A 25,771-nucleotide genomic window follows, 5' to 3' on the forward strand; every position below is an offset into this window, starting at 1 on the left:
TTAAGCCAGTTTAAGTACTGGTTCAGGTTCTGACCGTTTCATTTCCAATCCAGGTCCCTGATAATATGCCTGGGAAAGCAGTAGAAGACAGCCAAAGTACTTGGGCCCTGGATTCAGTTCTTGGCTCCTGGCTTCAGCCTGGCTCAACCTCCACTGTTACACCATTTGGGAAGTGAACCAGTAGACAGAAAATCTCTCTAATTCAAATCAAAAGTTGGAGCTGGGACTGGATGGAGAAAAAATAGATTTTAAAAACAGTGAAACAGGGGCCGGCGCTGTGGCGGAGCGGTTTAACACCCTGGCCTGAATCACCGGCATCCCATATGGGCGCACAGGTTCGAGATGGGCTGCAGGGGCCCATCCAACTCTCTGCTATGGCCTGGGAAAGCAGAAGATGGCCCAAATCTTTGGGGCCCTGCTCCCAGGTGGGAGACTGGAAGAAGCTCCTAGCTCCTGGCTTAGGATCGGCGTAGCTCCGACCGTTATGGCCAATTGGGGAATGAACTAGCAAATGGAAGACCTCTCTCTCTCTCTCTCTCTCTCTCTCTCTGCCTCTTCTCTCTCTGTGTGTAACTCTGATTTTCAAATAAATAAATAAATCTTAAAAAAAATCATGAAACAGCAGGCCTGGAAACTAGAAAAGATGCATAAGATACCCTCATGGGATAGATGGAAAAACAGAACCACAGAGAGACTAACAAGCCAAATTTCTGGCTACCAATGTCCTATTTATATTATTTATAAGGTGAAACAAAATTTAGTTGATAAAAACATGTAGCAGATGTTACAAAATTGGAAATACCATGGCATGCTTATACATAAATTATTTAAGAAATAATCCTATTGCCTTCTTCCAAAGGGCCTAGGAGTACAAGAAGACATTCCTTCTGTGGCAGGAGACTTCTCAGTAGGCATCAAGTGAAAGGGCTTTTAACTCTTTTCTTCATTCTCTCTATACTGCACTCTATTTTGGACTGAGTGGAAAGAGAAATAGCCAAAACAAACATTAAAAAAAAGCATCTAAGCTATAGATATACTTTGTCCACAGTTTTTCTTAACTGTACTTTCACAATGAACCTTAATTAATGGATTTAGCTGTATCGGAAAACAATTACCAATATATCTGACAACAAACAATAATTACATTTGGCTGTCTTTAGTCAATCTCAGAATGGTTACCCAGCATTACCTTCATGCTTTGGCTATCTACCATGAATTTAAATTATACTTTAAAGGCTTAGTTTTGATAAATACAAGAGAACATGGACTTTTACAAAGACAAAATATAGGACATTATTATCAGGAAATAAAATGAAAAAAGCTATATTTGAAATCAATTCATGGAAGGGTGGCTTGGTTTAAACTCTAATCATATAAATTTAAGCACTAGCTATCACATTGCTTGTTACTCACCTTTGAAGGACTTCACAGCATCTAATAATCTATTTTTATAGGTTTTTCCAGCAGCTACAATGCAAAGCATAATATATGTCAAGTAAAATATGATACATGTATATTTATGAAGATATTATACATATTCTAGAATATCAGGAATAATTCTTATTCAATGAATAACTATATCCTTACATACAATTTAAAATATAGGGGAAGAAACAAAGAGTATTTCATTTTGAAAAATTATTCAATTTTAAACATCTAAGGCAATTGTTAATGAGCTCTACTATACTGATAATCCATTGTAGTTTTTTTTTTTTTTTTTTGGCCTTTTCCACTCAACCCTTCTAAAATCTCCTCAGCCCATCAATTTCTCACATTTTAATTGTGAAAAGTTTGTCATTGGCTAGATACATGACTGTAATGATGTGCTGAGTCCTGATGATCTGACGTATGAAAAAAAGAGCAAAATATCATCTACATAACTTAAAATGTACATTTTCTAATTGTTTTAGTATTTTTAAAAAATGCTTAACAGAAATGTTTAAGAGTTCCCTGAAACTCCCACTTAACTAAGCTCTCTGAAAGGCAACAGAGTCTCATCTTTAAGACTCACCATCAACTGGGAGCATGTTTACCAGCTTCATTTGTTCTTCTTCTGTTAGCTGAATACCCATGTTGCTTATAAAATCTGGTAGATGCTGCACATCAATCCTTTGTCCTTTGAAAAATGAGAATGTTATCATTCAACAACTTTTTTGAATAATGAGTTATTTCAACTGACAATTTACTTATGTCTAAATGTTTCTTCTTGATTTGAGAAAGGTCAAGTGTATGATACACAGATTTATACAGAATCAATAAGGAATCATATAACAAATTTATTTATTTAAAAAAGTGATTTTGCCTCATCTTTAACAAGTTAAAGTAGAGAAGAATAAATTTTACTTGAATATCTATTAGTTCTAATTACAATATCAGAATCATTTTTACATGTCACAAATGTACTGCATATTCAAAACATTTTTTGTGTGTGAATTACAAGATTTAGTCCAGAAATGGAAAATAAAAAAACTAGTTTTGTTTTGACTTAATCTGTTCTGAATTGGGAGTCTATAAATAATACCAAAGTGACATTGCTAGTGAAAAATTGCAGAAAGCTTACAAGTTAGTAGGAAATTAGAGATATTTAATTACTATATATAAAGGAAAACTCAAGGATATTAGATGCAAATATTTTATCAGAAAAGGTTTAAGGCCAAAATTAACAAATAAGGGATAGAATCACAGGAAACTATTATTTACAAATACTCATATACTAAGCTTAGGGAACTTTATATTGTAATAACTTTCACTCACCTGTAAAAGCTTTCAATTCATCCCACAACTTTCTCATCTCAACTTCTCCATTTGCTAAAGGAAAAATAGAAGAAATAAAAAGAAGTAGGCCAGAATGTGCTTCAGTATTCCCATGTATAGAAACAGGCACAATGATGTGTGCTAGTCACACATCTTTCAACATGCACTGAAATATCAAAAGGTAGGTTTTTGCATTGATTGCCCTCTTTTCAAAGAATTCAAAGAACTAATTCTGATCCATATTTGTTATTTATGAAATAAATCAGTATTTCTTTGGAGAGGCAACAAGAGAAATAAACTGTGAGACTTAGAAGTAACATGAACAGTGGAAAACATACACCAAAATTTACATCCCACAGAATTTATCTACTTTTACCTTCTTCGCAGGAATAAATCAGTGTAAAGAAGAAACCATGTATGAAAAAGGACAATTTCAACAATGGCCACTGTGATTTAGTTCTGTAAGGAATACAACCTATATCTGCCAAAGGATAAGATTGTTTTATACGGTCTACTTCTTAAAATAGCATTATTCATTTTATTTATTTGAAAGGCAGAAACAGAAAGAGGGAGGAGGGAAGAAAAGAGGGAGAGTGAGCCAGAGGAGGAGGGAAGAGAAACAGAGAGAGAGAGGGTGACAGAAAAAATATGAATGAATATGAATCTCCCATCTCTTGTCCATTCCTCAAATGTCTCAAAAGCCATGGCTTAGCCAGGTTGAAGCTAGGAGTCAGGAACTCAACCCAGGCCTCCCAGGTGAATGGCAGGGACTCAAGTACTTGAGCCATCATCTGCTGCCCTCCAGGGTGTGCATTAGCAGAAATCTGAAACTGGGAGTGGGTCTGGGATGTGAACCCAGGCACTCCAATATGGTGTCCACTCCAAAGTCTGTTCTTTGTCCAGTGATATAATTCGTGGGTTGTATGGTTATGTTGTCTTTTAAGAAACTGCAAAACGGTTTTTCAGAGTAGCTGTATCATTTTACATTCCCACTAGGAAGTATAAGTGATGTAATTTCTCTAGCATTCTCATCAGTATTTGATGTCATTATTTTCTATCTTAGTCATTCTGATAGACATGTAGTGATATCTCATTGTGGTATTGATTGTCATTTCCCTAAAGGTTAATAATGTTGAACATATTTTCATGTTTCCTTCTTTGGTCTAATATGTCTTCACCCCTTTTGCCTATTTTGTAATGGCTTTTTTTGTTCTTTATATTGTAGAGTTTTGAGGGATCCTTATGTATCATGGCTATTCATCTTGTGTTGAATATGTGGTTTGCAAATATTTTTCTCTCACTGTTCAGTTTTTCTTTTTATTATATCACATGGGCTTTCCTTGATATAGGAATAAAAATTTTTAATTTTGATGAGGTCAAATTTTCATCAAAGCCCAGGAATATAGCCATTATTTGAATCATGGAGCTTTCCCAAGAAGTAAAATCTTACATATTATACTTTTATTATTTTTAAAAATTAATTTATTTGTGACCTAGTGACAAACATACACTCAGACTGGCTAGACTTGGCAACACATGTGTGATCATATACAAAATGTTGTAAAGGATGTATAGATCAACAAGAACTCTTGAACACTGATGATAGAAAAATGAATTGCAATTTCATGTTACAGTTTTAATTTGTAGAAGTTGATTATTGGCTTAATTTTTCACCCTGCAATTCTAGAGTATATATATTTACATAAACAAATTTCATAAGAAGTCTTTGACATGATGACAAGTTGCATGTACAAGATCATTTTTTGGCAGTACTGTTTGTGCCAGTGTAATACTGGAAATAATCTAAATGTCTATTGATGGTAAGAGGTATAAATAAACTGCTTTATACTAACATAATAAAATAGTGTATAGCATGAAAAGTATTAATGTGTCTGCAGGCAACAATGTAAATGGATCTTAGAAACACTGAGGAAACAACAAGATGCAAGACATTTATAATATAATGTAAGATAATATTTTATAAGACTCATAAAACAAATGTTAAAATATTGCTTAGAAACATATATGATTAAAATTTCTTTTAAAAAAACAGAGGACTATAAATAAAATATTCAAGATATTGTTTGCTTTTCAAGGGAAGGACATTAAAATGAAATGCAGATGAGCATATAAAGGTGTAAGTTATTGATAATATTCTAATACTTAGGAAGCACAGTTACTTATTACTGATTTATAATTTATCTATGTATATTATATAAAGCATAATTTTATATATTTTAGAGACATTAAAAAGATAATCACCACAAAATAATAAAGACTATGTAAAATAAATGGATAATCATAAAAATATATTCTAGAAATGTGATCTAGCCTATGTGTCACAACAATGAAACAAAAGGATATATGAGTGACATGATCATGTTCTAGATAAGCACTATTAACCAAGGAATTTTCCCAGGTTAATATACATTTTTTGTTCATCTGTGATGGAATGCATATAACTAAGTGTATCTCCACCCCAGGAGAGATCATTGAAGCCCAGGAACACAGCCTTTGGATCAGAAAGCTTTGCCAGAAGAAAGGAATACTGAAGCTTTGTAAGGGTAACATGTCACATATACTGGTCTGACTCTTTCATTGTCTTTGGACTTTTGACAGCTATTAGATTCTGCTATGGCTTCATGGCAAATGAATGCACGTCATTATTTCTGTTCTTTTTTTGTCCTTAATGGTAAATGCCTGGAAGAACTGGAACCAGTTGCAAGGGAAATGATCATCTTAGTGGCAATTGGTGACACAAATCATTCACCATCCTTAGCGTTCTTTCTTTCTCATGGTTACTTTTTTCTACATATTTTTCTCTAAGTCATTGTATTTTCACTCTCTTCTCTAATTTGTTTTCTTTCCTCCAACTTTTCCTGACCTGTAGTGGACCTGAAGAAACTCCAATCTCTGTTTAGAATTCAAGTAAAATAAACTGCATCATCTTGATAAAATGAAAAAGATATAAATTAGGAATTCATTGCCCTCTGAATTACTATTTTATTTTTTTTCTAAACTCTGACCTATGGTAAATAAACAATTTAATGGGTTGACTGATTTACATTTATGCAAAATTCTAGAATTATATGAGTAGCTTAAAGTATTTTAAATGCTCACCATCAGTGGACAGTTTGCATCTTAGATCCTTAATTTCTTCCTCTGTGAGGTTCAATCCTATGTCTTCCAAAAATGAGTCCAGTTTATTTACACCAATAAGACCTCCTTGAAAAAAAGAGATTTTAGCAAAATCTGATGGATTTTAGAGTCTGTATATGTTCTTATGTCTGTATATATATGTTACCAGTTTTAGCAGGAATGTCTTGGCAAGGAAGGTCAATGTGCAATGAGTGTCAATGATACAGTAAACACTAGAATATCTTTCCTTAGTTGGAGCATGAATGACATATTTTTTAATGCATGCCTGAGTTACTATTTATGAATTCATAGCAATGAAAAATAATTTAATATTTATTCAATTAGCAGGTTCTTTTGTTTATTTTACAAGACAAGTCTCAAATCCTAATTAAATTCTCTAAATAACTGTCATTTAGTTTCAGTGATAAGACATAGACTTTAGTTTTCTTTCTGCCAAAAGGAAGGAATTTCAAGAAATCTAATATGGATACATAACCCCAGCAGCCCAGAGCCAGAGAAAGTGCCAGCTTCGGAGTGCAAGGTGAGATCAGCCTGTAGTAGCCCAGGCCACTGGTGATACAGCCGGAGGGAAAGCTTAGCATACTTCACTATCTTTGAGTCTGGCCTGGAGCCCTGAAGGGAAGAGGATGCCTACTAACCACAGCAGAAAAAAAAACAGGTCATGTTTTACTTTCCCCATTCCCCAACAATGGCACCCAGCAACCAGCTGAGAGAAGGCAGGCGCCATTTTGATATAAGTAGGTAGCAGCTGCAGCAGCTCTTGTGTGCGTGGCCAGCAACTGGAGGGGATAAGACGCCATCTTCTTAGCAGAGGCACCTGCAGCAGCTCAGGTGCATGAACCCAGCAATGAGCAGGGTAAAGGAGCCATTCTGACATCAGTACAGCCTGCAGAGATCCTTGTACATGCCCATCCAGCAACCAGTGGGGAGAAGGCGTGACTGTGAAATGAGTAGGGCTGTGGCCAGTGGCTATTGTGCACATGTGTGATTCAGGGATTTTACCAGAGGGAAAAATCAGCATCCCCCACTGTCTCTGAGTCTGGCTGGGATGATTGACAGGAGGCTAGATATCCACATAGGATTGTGAGGTGCCCCCAGCTTCTCAATATTATCACAGGCTCCAGGGCTCAAACTGCCTAGGCAGAGCACCCACATCAGCTGAGTCTCTCTGTGGGCAGGACAGGCTAGCAAGGTGGAGTACATCCTCTGCATCCGTGACTGCAGGAGCCCTGTGTGCTGAGACTGTGGGAACTCTGACTGCATGAGAGGGTGCCGGGTGCAGCAAGGTGTCTGCACAATCACTGTGAGCCACTTCACACGCTCAGAGTCCCCTGACTGGCGGAGGTGGGTTACTGCAGCAGGATCCATGCTCACACTGAGGACTCCCAGATCTTTGTAGAGTTCATGTGGAATTGCAAATGAGTATTGCCTCACTGAAGGCTAACACCTGGGAATCAATCGCCTTGGAAGAGGGAAGGTGAGGGTATGATTACATCAACAGAGGTGACCATACCCTCATTTCTGTTAAGACAAGATCTACCACACCCAACTTGGGTGTCATCCTGGGTACTTGGCACACCATGGAGTAGTGACCAGAGCTCCTTGGCCACACCCAGTGAACATATCTGGATATTCAGTGAGAGAGAAGACACTCCACTAAACCACAGAAGCATAGTTCAAAGGAAAAATCCATCAGGAGGAAAAATCAACACCTATCTCTACAAATGTCTAAAAGTAAATGCAGAAATTCAACAAACAAGAATAAGAAAGACACATGACCCTCCCACCAAAGATCACAACACTTCCCTATTAGAATGTGAAGATGAAGAAATTGATAAAATGCCTGACATGACATGAATAAAAAAATTCTCCCATTAAATTGATATTTTGAAGAGAAATAAAAATGAAATATTAGAAATGATAATTCAATATGTCAAATAAAAATACAGTGGAAAGCCTTAAAAACAGATTTTGGTGAGATAAAAGAAAGAATATCAGAACTAGAAGACAAGCCTTTGGAAATTTTTCAGTCAGATTAAAACAATTGCAAAAATTAAAAACAGTGTTGGAGATTTATGGGATACTATCAAATTACCCAACATACATGGCTTAGGAGTTCCTGGAGGTATGGAAAGAGATTGGATTAGAAACCCTATTTAGTGAAATAATCACAGAAAATTTCCCCGATTTAGAAAAAGGGAAATCTAATTACATGCGGTACACAGAACTCCTAATGTACATGACCAGAAAAGATCTTCACCACAACACATTGGAGTCAAACTTTCAATAGTAAAACAAGAAGAAAAGATTCTAAACTATACATGAGAGAAATGCCAGATTACTTTCAGAGGATCTCCAGATAGACTCACAGCTGATTTATCAGAAACCCCCACAGGTTAACAGATATTGAACATAGTCTAAGTCTTAAGAGAAAAAACTGTCAACCCAGAATACTGTACCCTTCAAAGCTCTCATCTATGAATGAAGGTGAAATAAAGTCTTTCCATAACAATCAGAAATTGAAAGAATTTATACTTGTCCAGCCTTAAAAAAGATGCTTAAGGACCTGCTGTACACAGAAACACAGAAAGATAGTCATCATTATGAAAGAATGACAAGGCAGAAAATCTCTCACTAAAAGTACAAAGGCAATCCAAAGTAAACAATAGAAATATTTATGGGAAAATAGCAGGGCCAAGTCATTACTTATCAACAGTAACCTTAATGTAAATGGCCCAAATTATCCAAATAAAAGATACCTGTGGGCTGGATAGATTAAAAAACAAGACCCATCTATTTACTGCTTCCTAGAAACACAACTCAAAAACAAAGATAGATGCAGAATGAAAGTGAAAGGATAGAAAAAGATATTCCATACTAACAGAAAGCAGAAACAAGCATATGTACCCATCCTAATACAGATAAAGTAGACTTTAACACAAAAACTCTTTAAAGAGACAAAGAATGGCATTATGTAAAGATTAAGGGATCAATTCAACAGGAAGATGTGACTATAATAAATGTATATGCACCCAATGCCAGGGCACCTGGTTATTTAAAACAAATGCTAATGGACATAAGAGAGACATAGATTCCAATACAATAGTAATGGGAGACTTCAACACCCCACTTTCAGCAAGGGACAGATCAACTAGGTAGAAAAGCAATGCAGAAACAACAGAGCAAATAGACACTATGGACCAAAAAGACCTAACTGATATCTACAGAATTTTTCATCCCACAGTTGCAGCATACACATTCTTCTATCAATGAGTGGAATGTTCTCTAAAATAGACCATATGCTAGGCCAGAAAGCAAGAATATAAAGAAATAAACAAAATTGAAATCAAAAAACAATACAAAAGTTCAGTGAAATAAAGAGCTGGTTCTTTGCAAAAAATAAAATTGATATACTATTGGCCCAACTAACAAAAGAAGAGGCAGAAGACCCAAATCAATAAACTCAGAGATGAAAAATCCAAATTTAACAACAGATACCATGGAAATTTTTAAAAAATCATTAGGAAATTCTACAAAGAATGGTATGCCAACAACTTGGAAAACCTACAAGAAATGGATAGATTTCTGAACACAAAAAATCTACCAAAATTGAGTAATGAAGACAAAGAAAACCTAAACAAACCAATAAGCAAGACAGAATTTGAATCAGTAATAAAGACCCTCACAACAAAGAAATACCAGGACCAGATGGCTTCATGGCTGAATTCTACCAGATATTTAAGAACTAATTCCTATTCTCAAGCTATTCAAAACAATTGAAAGGGAGAGAGTCCTTGCAAACTCCTTCTATGAAGCCAACATCATCTTAATTCCTAAACCCCCCCCCCCAAAAAAAAAGATGTAACAGAGTTGGAGAACTATAGACCAATATCCCTGATGAACATAGATGCAAAAGTCCTCAACAAAATTCTAGCCAATCAAATCCAACAACACTTCAGAAAGATCATTCACCTGGACCAAATGGGTTTTATCCCTGGTATGCAGGGATGGTTCAACATTCTCAAATCAAAATAAATGTGGTATATAGCACATTAACAAACTGAAGAATAAAAACCAAAATTATTTCAATAGACGTAGAGCAAGAATTTGATAAAATACAACTTCTTGTCATAATGAAAACCTTAAGCTAAATGGGTTTAGAAGGAACATGGCTGAAGACAATCCAGGCATTTTAAAAACAAACCCACACCTAGCAATTTATTGAATGAGGAAAAGCTAGAAGCATTCCCACTAAGATTCAGAACAAGAAAAGGATGCTCTCTCACCATTACTATTCAATTTATTCCTGGAAGTATTAGCCAGAAGCATTAGGCAAGAAAAAGAAATCAAAGGGATAAACAATTGGAAAGGAAAGAGTCAAACTACCCCTATTTGCAGATGATGTGATTTATATATAGGGGACCAAAAGGCTACACTAAGAGACATTTAGAACTCATAAAAGAGTTGGATAAAGTGGAAGGATATAAAACTTACACAAAAATCAATAGCCTTTGTATACACAGGCAATGCCATGGCTGAGAAAGAATTTCTAAGATCAATATCATCACAAGAGATACAAAAAATTAAATACTTTGGAAAAAATTTAACCAAGGAAGTCAATGAAAATTACAAAACATTAAAGAAAGAAATAGAAGAAGGCACACAAAAAAAGGAAAGATCTACCATATTTGTGGATTGGAAGAATCAATTTCATCAAAATGTCTACACTATCAAAAGCACTTTTTTTTAACTTTTATTTAATGAACATAAATTTCCAAAGTACAGCTTATGGATTACAATGGCTTCCCCCCCATAACGTCCCTCCCACCCGCAACCCTCCCCTTTCCCACTCCCTCTCCCCTTCCATTCACATCAAGATTCATTTTTGATTATCTTAATATACAGAAGATCAGCTTAGTATACATTAAGTAAAGATTTCAACAGTTTGCTCCCACACAGAAACATAAAGTGAAAAATGATAGATGATTTTTTAAATGATGATGAAATCAGATCAGACCTATTGTCATGTTTAATCCCAGTGAGAGTCAAGTTGGGAATTGATAATTTCTTTTTTTTTTTACAGAAGAACAGTTTAGTATACATTAAGTAAAGATTTCAACAGTTTGCACCCACATAGAAACACAAAGTGAAATATACAGTTTGAGTACCCATTATAGCATTAAATCTCAATGTACAGCACGCTAAGGACAGAGATCCTACTTGAGGAGTAAGTGCACAGTGACTCCTGTTGTTGACTTTACAAATTGACACTCCTGTTTATGGCATCAGTAATCTCCCTATGCTCCAGTCATGAATTTCCAAGGCTATGGAAGCCTTTTGAGTTCTCCGACTCTTATCCTGTTTAGACAAGGTCATATCGAAGTGGAGGTTCTCTTGTCCTTTCAGAGAAAGGTACCTCTTTCTTTGAAGACCTGTTCTTTCCACTGTATCTCACTCACAGAGATCTTTCATTTAGGGTTTTGTTTGTTTGTTTGTTTGTTTGTTTTTGCCAGAGTGTCTTGTCTTTCCATGCCTGAAATACTCTCATGAGCTTTTCAGCCGGATCCGAATGCCTTTAGGGATGATTCTGAGGCCAGAGTGCTGTTTAGGACATCTGCCATTCTATGAGTCTGCTGTGTATCACACTTCCCATGTTGGATCACTCTCCCCTTTATTTATTCTATCGGTTAGTATTAGCAGGTACTAGACTTGTTTGTGTGATCCCTTTGATTCTTAGTCCTTTCATTATGATCAATTGTGAACTGAAATTGATCACTTGGAATAGTGAGATGGCATTGGTACATGCCACCTTGATGGGATTGAATTGGAATCCCCTGGTATGTTTCTAACTCTACCATTTGGGGCAAGTCAGCTTGAGCATGTCCCGAATTGCACATCTCTTCCCTCTCTTACTCCCACTCTTATATTTAACAGCGATCACTTTTTAGTTAAGTTTCAACACTTGAGAATAACTGTGTATTAATTACAGAATTAAACCAGTCATATTAAGTAGAACAGACAAAAAAACTACTAAGAGGGATAATGTATTAAGTTGTTCATTAACAGTCAGGGCTATGCTGATCAAGTCACCATTTCTCATAGTGTCCATTTCACTTCAGGAGGTTTCCTTTTTGCTGTTCAGTCAGTTGTCACCGATCAGGGAGAACATATGATATTTGTCCCTTTGGGACTGGCTTATTTCACTCAGCATGATGTGTTCCAGATTCCTCCATTTTGTTGCAAATGACTGGATTTCATTGTTTCTTATTGCGGTATAGTATTCTAAAGAGTACATATCCCATAATTTCTTTATCCAGTCTACTGTTGATGGGCATTTAGGTTGGTTCCAGGTCTTGGCTATTGTGAATTGTGCTGCAATAAACATTAGGGTGCAGACCGCTTTTTTGTTTGCCAATTTAAATTCCTTTGGGTAAATCCCAAGGAGTGGGATGGCTGGGTCGAACGGTAGGGTTATCTTCAGGTTTCTGAGGAATCTCCAGACTGACTTCCATAGTGGCTTTACCAGGTTGCATTCCCACCAACAGTGGGTCACTGTCCCTTTTCCCCCACATCCTCGCCAGCATCTGTTCTTGGTAGATTTCTGAATGTGAGCCATTCTAACTGGGGTGAGGTGAAACCTCATTGTGGTTTTGATTTGCATTTCCCTGATTGCTAGTGATCTTGAACATTTTTTCATGTGCCTGTTGGCCATTTGGATTTCCTCTTTTGAAAAATGTCTATTGAGGTCCTTGGCCCATCTCTTAAGTGGGTTGTTGGTTTTGTTTTTGTGGAGTTTCTTGATCTCTTTGTAGATTCTGGTTATTAACCCTTTATCTGTTGCATAGTTTGCAAATATTTTTTCCCATTCTGTTGGTTGTCTCTTCACTCTCCTGACTGTTTCTTTTGCAGTACAGAAACTTCTCAACTTGATGCAATCCCAATAGTTGATTTGGGCTTTGACTGCCTGTGCTTTTGGGGTCTTTTCCAGAAACTCTGTGCCTGTGCCAATATCTTGAAGGGTTTCTCCAATGTTCTCTAATAACTTGATAGTGTCAGGTCATAGATTTAGGTCTTTAATCTATGTTGAGTAGATTTTTGTGTAAGTTCAAAGGTAGGGGTCTTGCTTCATGCTTCTGCACGTGGAAATCCAGTTTTCCCAGCACCATTTATTGAATAGACTGTCCTTGCTCCAGGAATTGGTTTTAGATCTTAATCAAATATAAGTTGGCTGTAGATGTTTGGGTTGATTTCTGGTGTTTCAATTCTGTTCCATTGGTCTATCCATCTGTTTCTGTACCAGGACCATGCTGTTTTGATTACAACTGCCCTGTAGTATGTCCTGAAATCTGGTATTGTGATGCCTCCGGCTTTGTTTTTGTTGTACAAGATTGCTTTAGCTATTCGAGGTCTCTTGTGCCTCCATATGAATTTCAGCATCATTTTTTCTAGATCTGAGAAGAATGTCTTTGGTATCTTGATTGGGATTGCATTGAATCTATAAATTGCTTTTGGGAGAATGGACATTTTGATGACATTGATTCTTCCAATCCATGAGCATGGAAGATTTTTCCATTTTTTGGTATCCTCTTCTTTCTTTAAGATTTTGTAATTCTCATTGTAGATATCTTTAACGTTCTTGGTTAAGTTTATTCCAAGGTATTTGATTGTTTTTGTAGCTATTGTGAATGGGATAGATCTTAGAAGTTCTTTCTCAGCCGTGGCATTGCTTGTGTATACAAAGGCTGTTGATTTTGTGCACTGATTTTATATCCTCCCACTTTGCCAAACTCCTCTATGAGTTCCAAAAGTCTCTTAGTAGAGTTCTTTGGATCCTCTAAGTAAAGAATCATATCATTTGCAAAGAGGGATAGTTTGACTTCTTCCTTCTCAATTTGTATTCCCTTAATTTCTTTTTCTTGTCTGATGGCTCTGGCTAAAACTTCCAGAACTATGTTAAATAGAAGTGGTGAGAGTGGGAATCCCTGTCTGGTGCCAGATCTCAGTGGAAATGCTTCCAACTTTTCCCCATTCAATAGGATGCTGGCTGTGGGTTTTTCATAAATTGCTTTGATTGTATTGAGGAATGTTCCTTCTATACCCAATTTCCTTAGAGTTTTCATCATGAAAAGGTGTTGAATCTTATCGAATGCTTTCTCTGCATCAATTGAGATAATCATATGATTTTTCTTCTGCAGTCTGTTAATGTGGTGAATCACATTGATTGATTTGCAAATGTTGAACCATCCCTGCATACCAGGGATAAGTCCCACTTGGTCTGGGTGGATGATTTTTTGATGTGTTGTTGTATTCTATTTGGTGAGAATGTTATTGAGGATTTTTGCTTCTATGTTCATCAGGGATATTGGTCTATAATTTTCAGTCAGTGCTGCATCTTTCTCTGGCTTAGGGATTAAGGTGATGCTGGCTTCATAGAAAGAATTTGGGAGGATTCCCTCTTTTTTGATTGTTCTGAATAGTTTGAGAAGAAATGGGATTAGTTCTTCTTTAAATGCCTGGTAGAATTCAGCAGTGAATCCACCTGGTCCTGGGCTTTTCTTTGTTGGAAGGGCCTTTATTACTGTTTCAATTTCTGTTTAAGTTATGGGTCTATTTAGGTTTTCTATGTCTTCATGGTTCAATTTTGGTAGATTGTATGTGTCCAGGAATCTCTTCATTTCTGATAGGTTTCCCTGTTTGCTGGCATACAAGTCCTTGTAGTAATTTCTGATGATTCTTTTTATTTCTGTGGTGTCTGTTGTTACATTTCCTTTTTCATCTCTGATTTTATTGATTTGGGTCTTTTCTCTTCTTTTTTTAGTTAGTTGGGTCAATGGGGTGTCAATTTTGTTTATTTTTTCAAAAAACCAGCTCTTCGCTTGGCTGATTTTTTGTAATTTTTTTTTGGATTCAATCCTGTTAATTTCTTCTCTGGTTTTAATTATTTCTCTTCTCCTACTAGTTTTGGGTCTGGTTTGCTACAGTTTTTCTAGGTCCTTGAGATGCGCTGAAAGCTCATTTATTTGGTACCTTTCCAATTTTTTCATATAGGCACCTATTGCTATAAACTTGCCTCTCAATACTGCTTTTGCTGCATCCCATAAGTTTTGATATGTTGTGTTGTTATCCTAATTTACTTCCAGAAAATTTCTGATTTCTCTTTTGATTTCTTGAATGACCCAGTGTTCATTCAGGAGCATGTTGTTCAGTCTCCATGTGTTTGCGTACTTTCTAGGGTTTCCTGAGTTGCTAATTTCCAGCTGCATTCCGCTGTGGTCTGAGAAGCTGCATGGTATGATTCTAATTCTTTTGAATTTGCTGAGACTTGCTTTATGGCCTAGTATGTGGTCAATCCTAAAGAAGGTTCCATGCACTGCTGAGAAGAATGTAAAGTCTTTAGATGTAGGATTGAAAGTTCTGTAGATATCTGTTAGATCCATTTGGGCAATAGTGTTGATTAAATCTGCTGTTTCCTTGTTGATCTTCTGTCCGGATGATCTGTCTATTTCTGAGAGTGGAGTATTGAAGTCCCTCAGTACTATTGTATTGGATTCTAAGTCTCCCTTTAAGTCCCTTAACATATCTTTTAAATAGACCGATGCCCTGTAATTAGGTGCATATACATTTATAATAGTTACATCTTCCTGTTGAATTGAACCCTTAATCATTATATAGTGTCTCTCTTTGTCTCTCTTAACAGTTTTTGTATTAAAGTTTATTTTGTCTGATATTAAGATGGCTATGCCAGCTCTTTCTTGGTTTCTGTTGGCATGGAATATCTTTTCCAACCTTTCACTTTCAGTCTGCATGCATCTTTGTTAGAGAGATGTGTTTCTTGTAGGCAACAAATAGTTGGGTGTTGCTCCTTAAGCCAGTCAGCCATTCGGTGTCTTTTAACTGGACAGTTCAGGCATTCACGTTTAATGTGACTATTGATACATAGTGACTTTGCCCTGCCATTTTCCCGGAGATATTTTCTAGTATATGCTTTGAGGTTCCCATGCTCTTTTATTGGTGGTTTTTCTTCCTTTACCTTTTTTCATATTGATGGCCGTGTTTCTGTGTTTCTGAGTGTAGCACGTCTTTAAGTATCTTTTGCAGGGCCGGACGAGTGGCGGCAAAGTCTTTCAATTTCTGTTTGCTATGAAAGGTCTTTATTTCACCTTCATTCACAAATGAGAGCTTAGCAGGATATAATATTCTGGGTTGGCAATTTTTCTCTCTTAGCACCTGTGCTATGTCTCGCCATTCCCTCCTAGCCTGTAGTGTTTCTGATGAGAAGTCTGCTGTGAGTCTGATTGGAGATCCTCTGAGAGTAATCTGACGTTTCTCTCTTGCACATTTTAGAATCTTTTCTTTTTCTTTCACTGTGGTAAGTTTAATTACCACGTGTCGTGGTGAGGATCTCTTTTGGTCGTGTTTACTGGGGGTTCTATGAGCTTCCTGTACTAGGATGTCTCTGTCCTTCTCCAGACCCGGGAAGTTCTCTGCTAGTATCTCACTAAAAAGGCCTTCTAATCCTTTTTCTCTCTCCATGCCTTCAGGAACTCCTAGAACCCGAATGTTGGTTTTTTTAATAGTATCCTGTAGATTCCCAACAATATTTTTTAGATTTCTAATTTCCTCTTCTTTTCTTTGGTCTGACTGTATCCTTTCCTGTGCTCTGTCTTCTAAGTCCGATATTCTCTCTTCTGCTTCACCCATTCTGTTTTTAAGGCTCTCTAATGTGTTTGTCATTTGATCTATTGAGCTCTTCATTTCATTTTGATTTCTCTTCACTATCACACTTTCCTGCTCTACTAGTTTCTGCGTTTCATTTTGATTCTTCCTTAAAATTTAATTTTCACGAGAGAGTTTTTCAATCCTATCCAATAAGGATTTCTGTAGTTCAACGATTTGCTTTCGAAAACTTCTAAATGTTCTTATCATAAATTTTTTGAAATACGTATCTTGCATTTCTTCTATCTCATCATCTTCATAATTTTGGCTTGGGGTGTTTTGTTTATTTGGAGGCATTATAGTGTCATCATTGATCTTGTTCCCTCGATTTCTGTGTTTATTGCTTGGCATGGTTAATTCTGTTTCCCTCACTGTGAGTTTTTTTTTTATTATTATTATACTATGTCCGTGTTAAGTGGACTGCCTGCTGTTGGAGGAGCCTTGGAGGCTTGAGATGGGTGTGGCCTGAGAGCTCTTCCAGGTTACGGGTGTGCAAAGGTGACATCCTCAGGTTATGCGTGGTAAATCTCTCTCATTTATTTATTTATTTATTCATTCATTCAGGAGGTAAGTAATACCGCACCACTTGGCTGTGCAGAATTGATGGTATTTAGCTGCCAATCTCTGGCTTCTACCCAAAGAGTCTGTGCATGCTCTGTTTCTCCTCTGGACTCCCACTGGGTTGCCTAGGCTACTGAATGTAGTGACTCAGTTCCTTACCTCTCTCCTGTTGTTATGTAAATCCAGAGTGGGGGCCTGCTCTTTGTCTCTTGCAAACCCTGCAAACTCTTGCAAACCTTGCAACCTTGCAACCTTGCTGGTGTCTGTGTGGCATCCACTCCCCTTCCTGCACTGGCATGCAGACCCTGCGGCTCCCGCGGCTTGGCTTCCACACGGTAGGCAACCTTGTTCTCCCAGTAGGTCCTCCGAGTCACAGCCACTAGATCCGGAAGAGTTTCCTCTGCAATTTTTTCCTGATCCTTTTTCTGAGGCTACCGTAACTCCACTTTTATTAAACTAAATTTTCCCGGACTATCGGTGCGCGCCCTCACTATTCCGCCATCTTCACTATCAAAAGCACTTTACAGATTAAATGTGATTCCAATCAAAATACCAATGACATTATTCTCTGTTCTAGAAAAAATGATACTAAAATTCAAATGGGGGACCAACGCTGCAGCTCACTTGGTTAATCCTGCACCTGTGGCACCAGCATCCCATATGGGTGCCAGTTCTAGTCCCAGTTGCTCCTCTTCCAGTCCAGCTCTCTGCTGTGGCCTGGGAGGGCAGTGGAGGATGGCCCAAGTCTTGGGCCTCTGCATCCGCATGAGACCAGGAAGAAGGACCTGGCTCCTGGCTTCGGATCGGCGCAGCACCAGCTGTAGCAGCCATTTGGGGAGTGAACCAATGGAAGGAAGATCTTTATCTCTGTCTCTCTCTCTCTCTCACTGTCTATAGCTCTACCTGTCAAATAAAGAAAAATTTCAAATGGAAACACAAAAAACATGAATAGCTAAAGCAATCTTAACAGAAATGAAGCCAAATGCATCACAGTATCAGATTTCAAGACACACTACAGGGCAGTTATCATAAAAACAGCCTGGTACCAACACAAAAATAGACAAATGGAACAAAATTGAAACTCCAGAAATCAATATGTGCATTTATAACAAACTGATCTTTGACAAAGCAACTAAAATCAATCTGTAGAGCAAGGATCAGTTTATTCAACAAGTAGTGCTTGGAAAACTGGATTTCCTCATGTATAAGGATGAAATAAGACCCCTACCTTTCACCTTACACAAAATTCCAGTCAAAAAAAATCAAGGACCTAAATCTGGCACAATACCATCAAATCACTAGAGAACATTGGGAAAACTCTGAAAGACACTGACATAGGCAAAAACTTCTTGGAAAAGACCCCAGATGCACAGGCAATCAAAGCCAAAATTGACAAATGAGATTACATCAAGCTGAGAAGCTTCTGCACTGCAAAAGAAACACACAGCAAAGTGAAGAGGTAACCAACAGAATGGAAGAAAATATTTGCAAACTATGAAACTCATAAAGGATTAATATTTTAGAATCTATAAAGAGTGCAAGGAACTCAACAACAATACAAATAATCTAGTTAAGAAATGGGCAAAGGACTTGAATAGGCACTTTTCGAAAAGGAAATCCAAATGGCCAACAGACACATGAATAAATGCTCAGGATCACCAGCCATCAGGGAACTGCAAATCAAAATTACAATGAGCTTTCACCTCACCCCTGATACAGAAATCATACAGAAATCAACAAACAATGCTGGCGTGGATGTGAGAAAAAGGGTACTCTAATCCACTGTTAGTGGGAATGCAAACTGGTGTAGCCACTGTGGAAGATAATATGGCAACACCTAAGAAATCTGAATATAGACCTAAAATATTACCCAGCCATGACGCTCCTTGAAATTTACACAAATGAAATGCAATCAGCATATAAAAAAGTGATCTGTACTCCCATGTTGATTGCAGCTCAACTCATAATAGCTAAGATATGGATCAACCCAGATGTCCATCTACTGAAGACTGGATAAAGAAATTATGGTATATATACACTGTGGAATACTACACAGTGGTAAAAAAAGAAACTTTTTTTGCAACAAAATGGATACAACTGGAAACCATTACACATAGTGAAATAAGCCAGTTCCAAAAACACAAATATTATATGTTTTTCCTGATCTGTGGTAACTAATAAAATACCTAAAAGGTGATTTATAGGGGTGAAATTGACATTTTAAGACTCTATGATTGTTAAGTCCTTGTCTTGACTGTTACTCTTGATCTTAGCCAAAAGGTCAGAAAGCGATGCTTGACTGTTGAGGAACAGTGTTTTTTTCCTTCATGCTATTTTTTGAACTCTTAGTGTAGGGTTAATCTTATGAACATAAAATAAACTAAAAATGGGTCTTTGTAAAAATTTAGAATGGGAATAGGAGAGGGAGAAAGAAGAAGCATGGTTAATATGGGTGAGAAGAATAGTAGGATGAGAAGTATCACTGTGTTCCTGAATCTGTGTATAGGAAATACATGAACTTTGTATATTTTAAATAAAATTTTAAAAAAGAAATCTAATGTGGAGATACTTTGCTAACAAAAACATCAAAAAGGAAGATGGGAATAGCATCAATATTTAAGTAAAGTGAAAAGAGTCACAATTTAATATCTAGGAAACAGTGCACATGTATCTCTTAGAGTCAACTGGTTTTTCATTGTTTTTCACTTACCATTAAGAGACTTCAAGCCATCCAGCAATCTATTCTTATAGATTTTTTCATTAGCTACAAAAAACATATAAATAATTATATGGAAGTTCACAAATGCAGCAAAGTCATAATTTAAGGTAAAATGAGTAGGTATGTAATTTTCCCCAGAAAATTTCCAACTTACTTTCAATTTTTTTAAGAAATGATATAATCAATCAATATCCTTTTTTCAGTGTTGGCACCTTATAATATTATTGCTATCCATCTAAAATGCTTTTTCTTTTAACCTAATTTTATTGTAGACAGACTATATATCTTGTGATGTTATAATATATGCATACATTGTGGATGATTAGATCAGACCAATTAACGTATCCACAACTTCAGATATTTAGTATTTCTGAAAAGTCTGTAACAAGCACTGATTTTTATATTAGTTTACAATGCTCTTAGTTCCTTTTTCATTTAATTCATTTTCCTTTAGAATCCTCTTCCAGTAGAATTTTCTTAGTTTATAAAAGTTATACCTCAATTTTAGTGGAAGAATTTGTGAACAAAAAGTTCTTGATTCTCAAATTATAAAATATTTCATAAAATCCTTTTTCATTTGAAAAGTAGAGAGAGGGAAAGAGGGAGGGAGAGAGAGGGGGAGGGAGAAGGAGAGAAAAGAGAGAGAGAAAGAGAGAGAGAAACATCTTCCACCTGCCGGTTCACTCTTCAAATGGCTACAAAGGCCAAAGCTGGGCAGTCCAAAGCCAGGAACCAGGAGCTTTATCCAGTTCTCCCATGTGGGTTCAGGAGCCCAAGCACTTGGGCCATCTTCCGCTGTTTACCCAGGAACATTAGCAGGGAGCTGGATCAGAACTGGAGCAGCCAGATGTTGAACTGGCACCAGTATGGGATGCCAGCATGGCAGGTGGCAGCTTAACCTGCTGTGCCACCGTACCAACCCCTTATAAAATTTTTAAGATATCAGATTATTCTTTTTCTTTACTTTTGAAAATTGTCTATGATTGTAAACTTTTATAAGTTTGTACAATGTATACATAGGATAATATCATACATGGGAGTACTTTTTAATTCTAATATTTTCTTCTTTTTGTTATTATTATTATTTGAATACTTCTCCCCCTTCTTTTCATTGCTATAACAATCCTTAACATCCCATGTAAATCATGTTAACAAATTTCAATGTATCTTTACATACATTAGATGAGCGTGTGTGTGTGTGTGTTTGTGTGTGCAAAAGAGAGAGAGATTATATGGACATGAGGTATTTGATTCCAAATGATTCAGAAAATATGTATTCTTTACTATCAAATGGAATGTTATAGAATTTCTCACAAACAAAATAAGAATTACTATTTTTTAGAAGACCAGGACAATATTTTAGATTCTTACCATCTATTGGTAAATTTTGTACCAGATTCAGAAATTCCTTATTTGTGAGTGTTATCCCCATTTTTCCAAGAACATTTTTCAAGTCACAGACATCGATTTCTCCTCCTTTAACACAATTGAAATGATGACAAATTAGTATATATACAGAGGTCTAATATCTTTAAAAACATGAGAAAATATCACTGATACCTACTCATTTTAAGCTACCATAGCAATGTGAGCACAAAACTACCCTATGAACTATTTAACCTTTTCAGAAATAGTTTCTTCTTAACTCATAGTAAAATAATAGGCAAAAAATTCAGTTTTTATGATACAAACTTAGATATTCTAAATATATGATTTAAATATTAATTTCTAAATTATGACAATCTTTATTAAACTTTTGCTATATTATTTAATGTGTTAATTTGAATTTTAGCTTTCAAATTTAGGAATAATAACCATTATTGATAAACATCTCAGAAATCAAATTATGACTATGAAAAGTTTGCTCTGAAATTTCAGTGATGAAGCATAAATAACCTAAGTTAAATTTCAGGCAGTTACATACAAATATTTCATCAATAAAAAAGTACAGAATCAACAATGCAAGGAAGTGATGACTATGTAAAATATATTTAGCATAAAAATTAAGGCATTAGATTCATAATAACTTCTAACAAACCTTTAATAATATTCACTTGTTCCATCAACTTTTTGAAATCAACCTTCCCATTTTCTGTAAAAAAACATATCATTATCAGGACATGGGCACATAAAAAATACATAGAAACTAAAAACAAGAAAATAAATTCCACCCACAGATTTATCTTAACCAACCAAGAGTTTATATGCTTTTATATGCAATGTATGACAAGAAATCATTCTGTAGTGGCTAGAATGTTGGCTCAAGAAAACTAACTTTTTAAAAATTTTACACTTGCTGGAATGTCAGAATGGGCTAACAGTCCTGAAAATTCTATCTTCTGGTGCAAACACACAGTTCTTTCCAGGATTTATGTTAAAAGAGATTCTTTTGGGGTGGGCGCTGTGGTGCAGTGGGTTAATGCCCTGGCCTGAAGTGCCGGTATCCCATTTGGGCGCTGGTTCTATCCCGGCTGCTCCATTTCCCATCCAGCTCTCTGCTATGGTCTGGAAAAGCAGTAGAAGATGGCCCAAGTCCTTGGGCCCCGCACCCATGTGGGAGACCTAGAAAAAGCTCCTAGCTCCTGGCTTCAGATCGGTGCAGCTCCAGCCGTTGCGGCCATCTGGTGAGCGAACCAGCGGATGGAAGACCTCTCTGTCTCTACCTCTTTCTGTAACTCTGTCTTTCAAATAAATAAAATAAATCTTTTTTTTTCATTTCATATTTTTTACTTAGTAAATATAAATTTCCAAAGTACTGTTAATGGATTACAATGGCTTCCCCCCCCATAATTTCCCTCCCATTCACACCCCTCCCATCTCCCGCTCCCTCTCCCATTCCATTCACATCAAGATTCATTTTCAATTCTCTTTATATACAGAAGATCAATTTAATATATATTAAGATTTCATCAGTTTGCACCCACACAGAAACACAAAGTGTAAAATTCTGTTTCAGTACTAGTTATAGCATTACTTCACATTGGACAACACACTAAGGACAGATCCCACATGAGAAGTAAATATACAGTGACTCCTGTTGTTGACTTAACAATTTGACACTTTTGTTTATGGCATCAGTAATCTCCCAAGGCTCTAGTCATGAGTTGCCAAGGCTATGGAAGCCTTTTGAGTTTGCTGACTTCGATCTTCTTCCGCCAGGGTCATAGTCAAAGTGGAAGTTCTCTCCTCCCTTCAGAGAAAGGTACCTCCTTCTTTGATGGCCCCATTCTTTCCACTGGGATCTCACTCGCAGAGATCTTCCATTTAGGTTTTTTGTTTTTCCAGAGTGTCTTGGCTTTCCATGCCTAAAATACTCTCATGGGCTCTTCAGCCAGATCTGAATGCCTTAAGGGCTGATTCTAAGGCCAGAGTGCTATTTAGGACATCTGCCATTCTATGAGTCTGCTGTGTATCCTGCTTCCCATGATGGATCGTTCTCTCCCTTTTTGATTCTATCAGCTAGTATTAGCAGACACTAGTCTTGTTTGTGTGATCCCTTTGACTCTTAGACCTATCAGTGTGATCAATTGTGAACTGAAATTGATCATTTGGACTAGTGAGATGGCATTGGTACATGCAACCTTGATGGGATTGTATTGGGATCCCCTGGCATGATTCTAAAACCACCATTTGGGGCAAGTCCGATTGAGCATGTCCCAAATTGTACATCTCCTCCCTCTCTTATTCCCACTCTTATATTTAACAGGGATCACTTTTCAGTTAAAATGTAAACACCTAAGAATAATTGTGTGTTAATCACAGAGTTCAACCAATAGTACTAGAACAAAACAAAGAGAAAATACTAAAATAAAGTATTACATTGTATATCAACAGTCAGGACAAGAGCTGATCAAGTCACTGTTTTTCATAGTGTCCATTTCACTTTAACAGGTTTCCCCTTTGGTGCTCAGTTAGTTGTCTGGAGAAAGTTAACTCTTGAGTTGAGGATAATTCTTTTCAGAAGAGTTAAATTTTCAAGTTACATATTTGTGAATATATGGAAAGGCATGAAGTTAAATAGAAGATTGAATGATATGGCATAAGCTCTAGGCAACAATTTTTTGTATAGAAGAAACTTCTATCAAGACTGTGCTAAATATCAGGCACTATACTTGACATTGAAAATGAATACAATGGATGATAAAAACAATATACTCCACATTGAGTAGCTCAGTCTTTCATGGGCTGACAGAGAACAAACATCTGTTATCAAAGAAATAGAGGGAGAAATATTCACTCAGAAAGTTCCATGGCATTCCAGTGATTGTGTACAGACCTAACATGAGGATTCAGGCATTTCAGTGTGGCTGCAGAGCAACATGAGACATGGAGTAAAAGAAAGTAATGGATATTTAGGACTTGAAATAACTGCTTGTGAGGATTTTGGCAACCTGGAGTTTCCTTTACTTATTTTCTCCAATCCCCAAATTTACTCCAATTCCCAAAACTTCTCTGTCCAATTTCTATGTTGAGAGTAGTTTTGGCTACTTTCTTTTTAAAATTTTTATTTATATAAAGGTAACAGATTTCACGTATTTCATAGGTACAATTCTAAGAAGATAATCATTATTCCCCCCCCATTCCCCTCTTTCCTTCCTTTTTTTAATTATTGCAAAAACATAATTTCAATCCACAGAGGGGAAGGAGTTGTATGACTATGGATTTACAAACCAAAAGACATGTCCTATTCTTACAACTAAACTACTGTTTTAAAAAAATTCAGGTTTAAGTTTGACAGCAAAACAAACAAACAAACAAACCTCAAACCCCATAAACAAGCAAACACACACAGCTAGCTTTTTATCACTACTATTTCCTCCCACAATACAGAACTGTAGATGGAGGAGGCCCAGCCAGATATTACATTTCTATTCCTTCCACCCCCTTGCCTTTAGATGTAGCCATGTAACTACTCTCAGTAAACAAAGGAATGGTTGTGGAAATTAACCATGTGTCACAGCTTTCTCTTTCATGTTGTCTTCCCTGTTAGATACAAGCAGTGAAAAGGACCTAGCAAGAGTACTAAGACAGAAGGAAACTAAATATTTAATTACTGAATATACCCATCAACTAAAAATACTCTTTCACTTTGGACTTTACGAGAAAGAAAATTAAACTTCTGTTGCATAATCTTACATGATACATTTTATAACTTATTTTGTTATGTTTATGCTTAGCTGCACTTAAATAATGCAATTCCTATTCTTTTTTTTAAGTTTTGTTTATTTGAAAGGCAGAGTGAGAATGAGAGCAAGAGCTAGTGAGAGAGAAAGAGAGAGAGAGAGAGAGAGAGAGAGAGAGAGAAATGAGAGATATTGTCCATCCATTAGTTCACTCCCCGAATACCAGCAACTGTTGAGGCAGGCCATGCCAAAGTCGGAAACCAGAACTCCATCTGAGTCTCCAACATGGGTGGCAGGAACCTAAGCACCTGAGCCATCGTTCGTTGCCTCTTGGGTATGCATGAACAGGAAGCTCGATAAGAAGAAAAGCTAGGACTCCAGTATGGCTCCATATGGGACTTCACTCATATAGTGGTTAAGCTGTTAACATACCACAATGCCTGCCCAAAGCTCTGTTCTTAAATTAGAATGTATATCTCCCATCATATTTCGAAATTATATTTTTATACTAAATATCACTAGCTAATTTGAATTCCCTTAAACATGTCCACAAATAAAAATTTCTTGCTAAGATTCATTGTTATCTATATAATGCTCACCATTAAGTGGTAGATTTTCTGTCAGACCTTCATGTTCTTTTTCTGTAAGTTCAATACCCAGGTTCTCCAGAACTGTGCCTAGGTTACTGACTTCAACCATCCCTCCTTGGGAAAGAAACAGGAGAGAATCATGAAAAAAA

At 36.6% G+C, this 25,771-nt stretch overlaps 1 protein-coding gene across 1 annotated transcript in view; it reads right to left on the reverse strand.

Moving 5' to 3' along the window:
* The window catches only part of LOC100354814 (uncharacterized), a 279,056-nt gene that overhangs the window by 139,017 nt on the left and 114,268 nt on the right, over positions 1–25,771 (reverse strand). Inside the window, exons 15-21 of the mRNA XM_089318019.1 lie at positions 25,632–25,736; positions 21,948–22,001; positions 21,281–21,385; positions 19,901–19,954; positions 5,875–5,979; positions 2,755–2,808; positions 2,012–2,116 (exon numbers count right to left, since the gene is read on the reverse strand). Coding sequence (XP_089174145.1) covers positions 2,012–2,116; positions 2,755–2,808; positions 5,875–5,979; positions 19,901–19,954; positions 21,281–21,385; positions 21,948–22,001; positions 25,632–25,736 — 582 coding nt within the window. The remainder of the gene's footprint in view (positions 1–2,011; positions 2,117–2,754; positions 2,809–5,874; positions 5,980–19,900; positions 19,955–21,280; positions 21,386–21,947; positions 22,002–25,631; positions 25,737–25,771) is intronic.

Source organism: Oryctolagus cuniculus, chromosome 17 (genome assembly GCF_051225735.1).
Source record: "Oryctolagus cuniculus isolate XC-2025 breed Fujian yellow rabbit chromosome 17, ASM5122573v1, whole genome shotgun sequence".
In the NCBI taxonomy this organism is placed as follows: Eukaryota; Metazoa; Chordata; class Mammalia; order Lagomorpha; family Leporidae; genus Oryctolagus; species Oryctolagus cuniculus.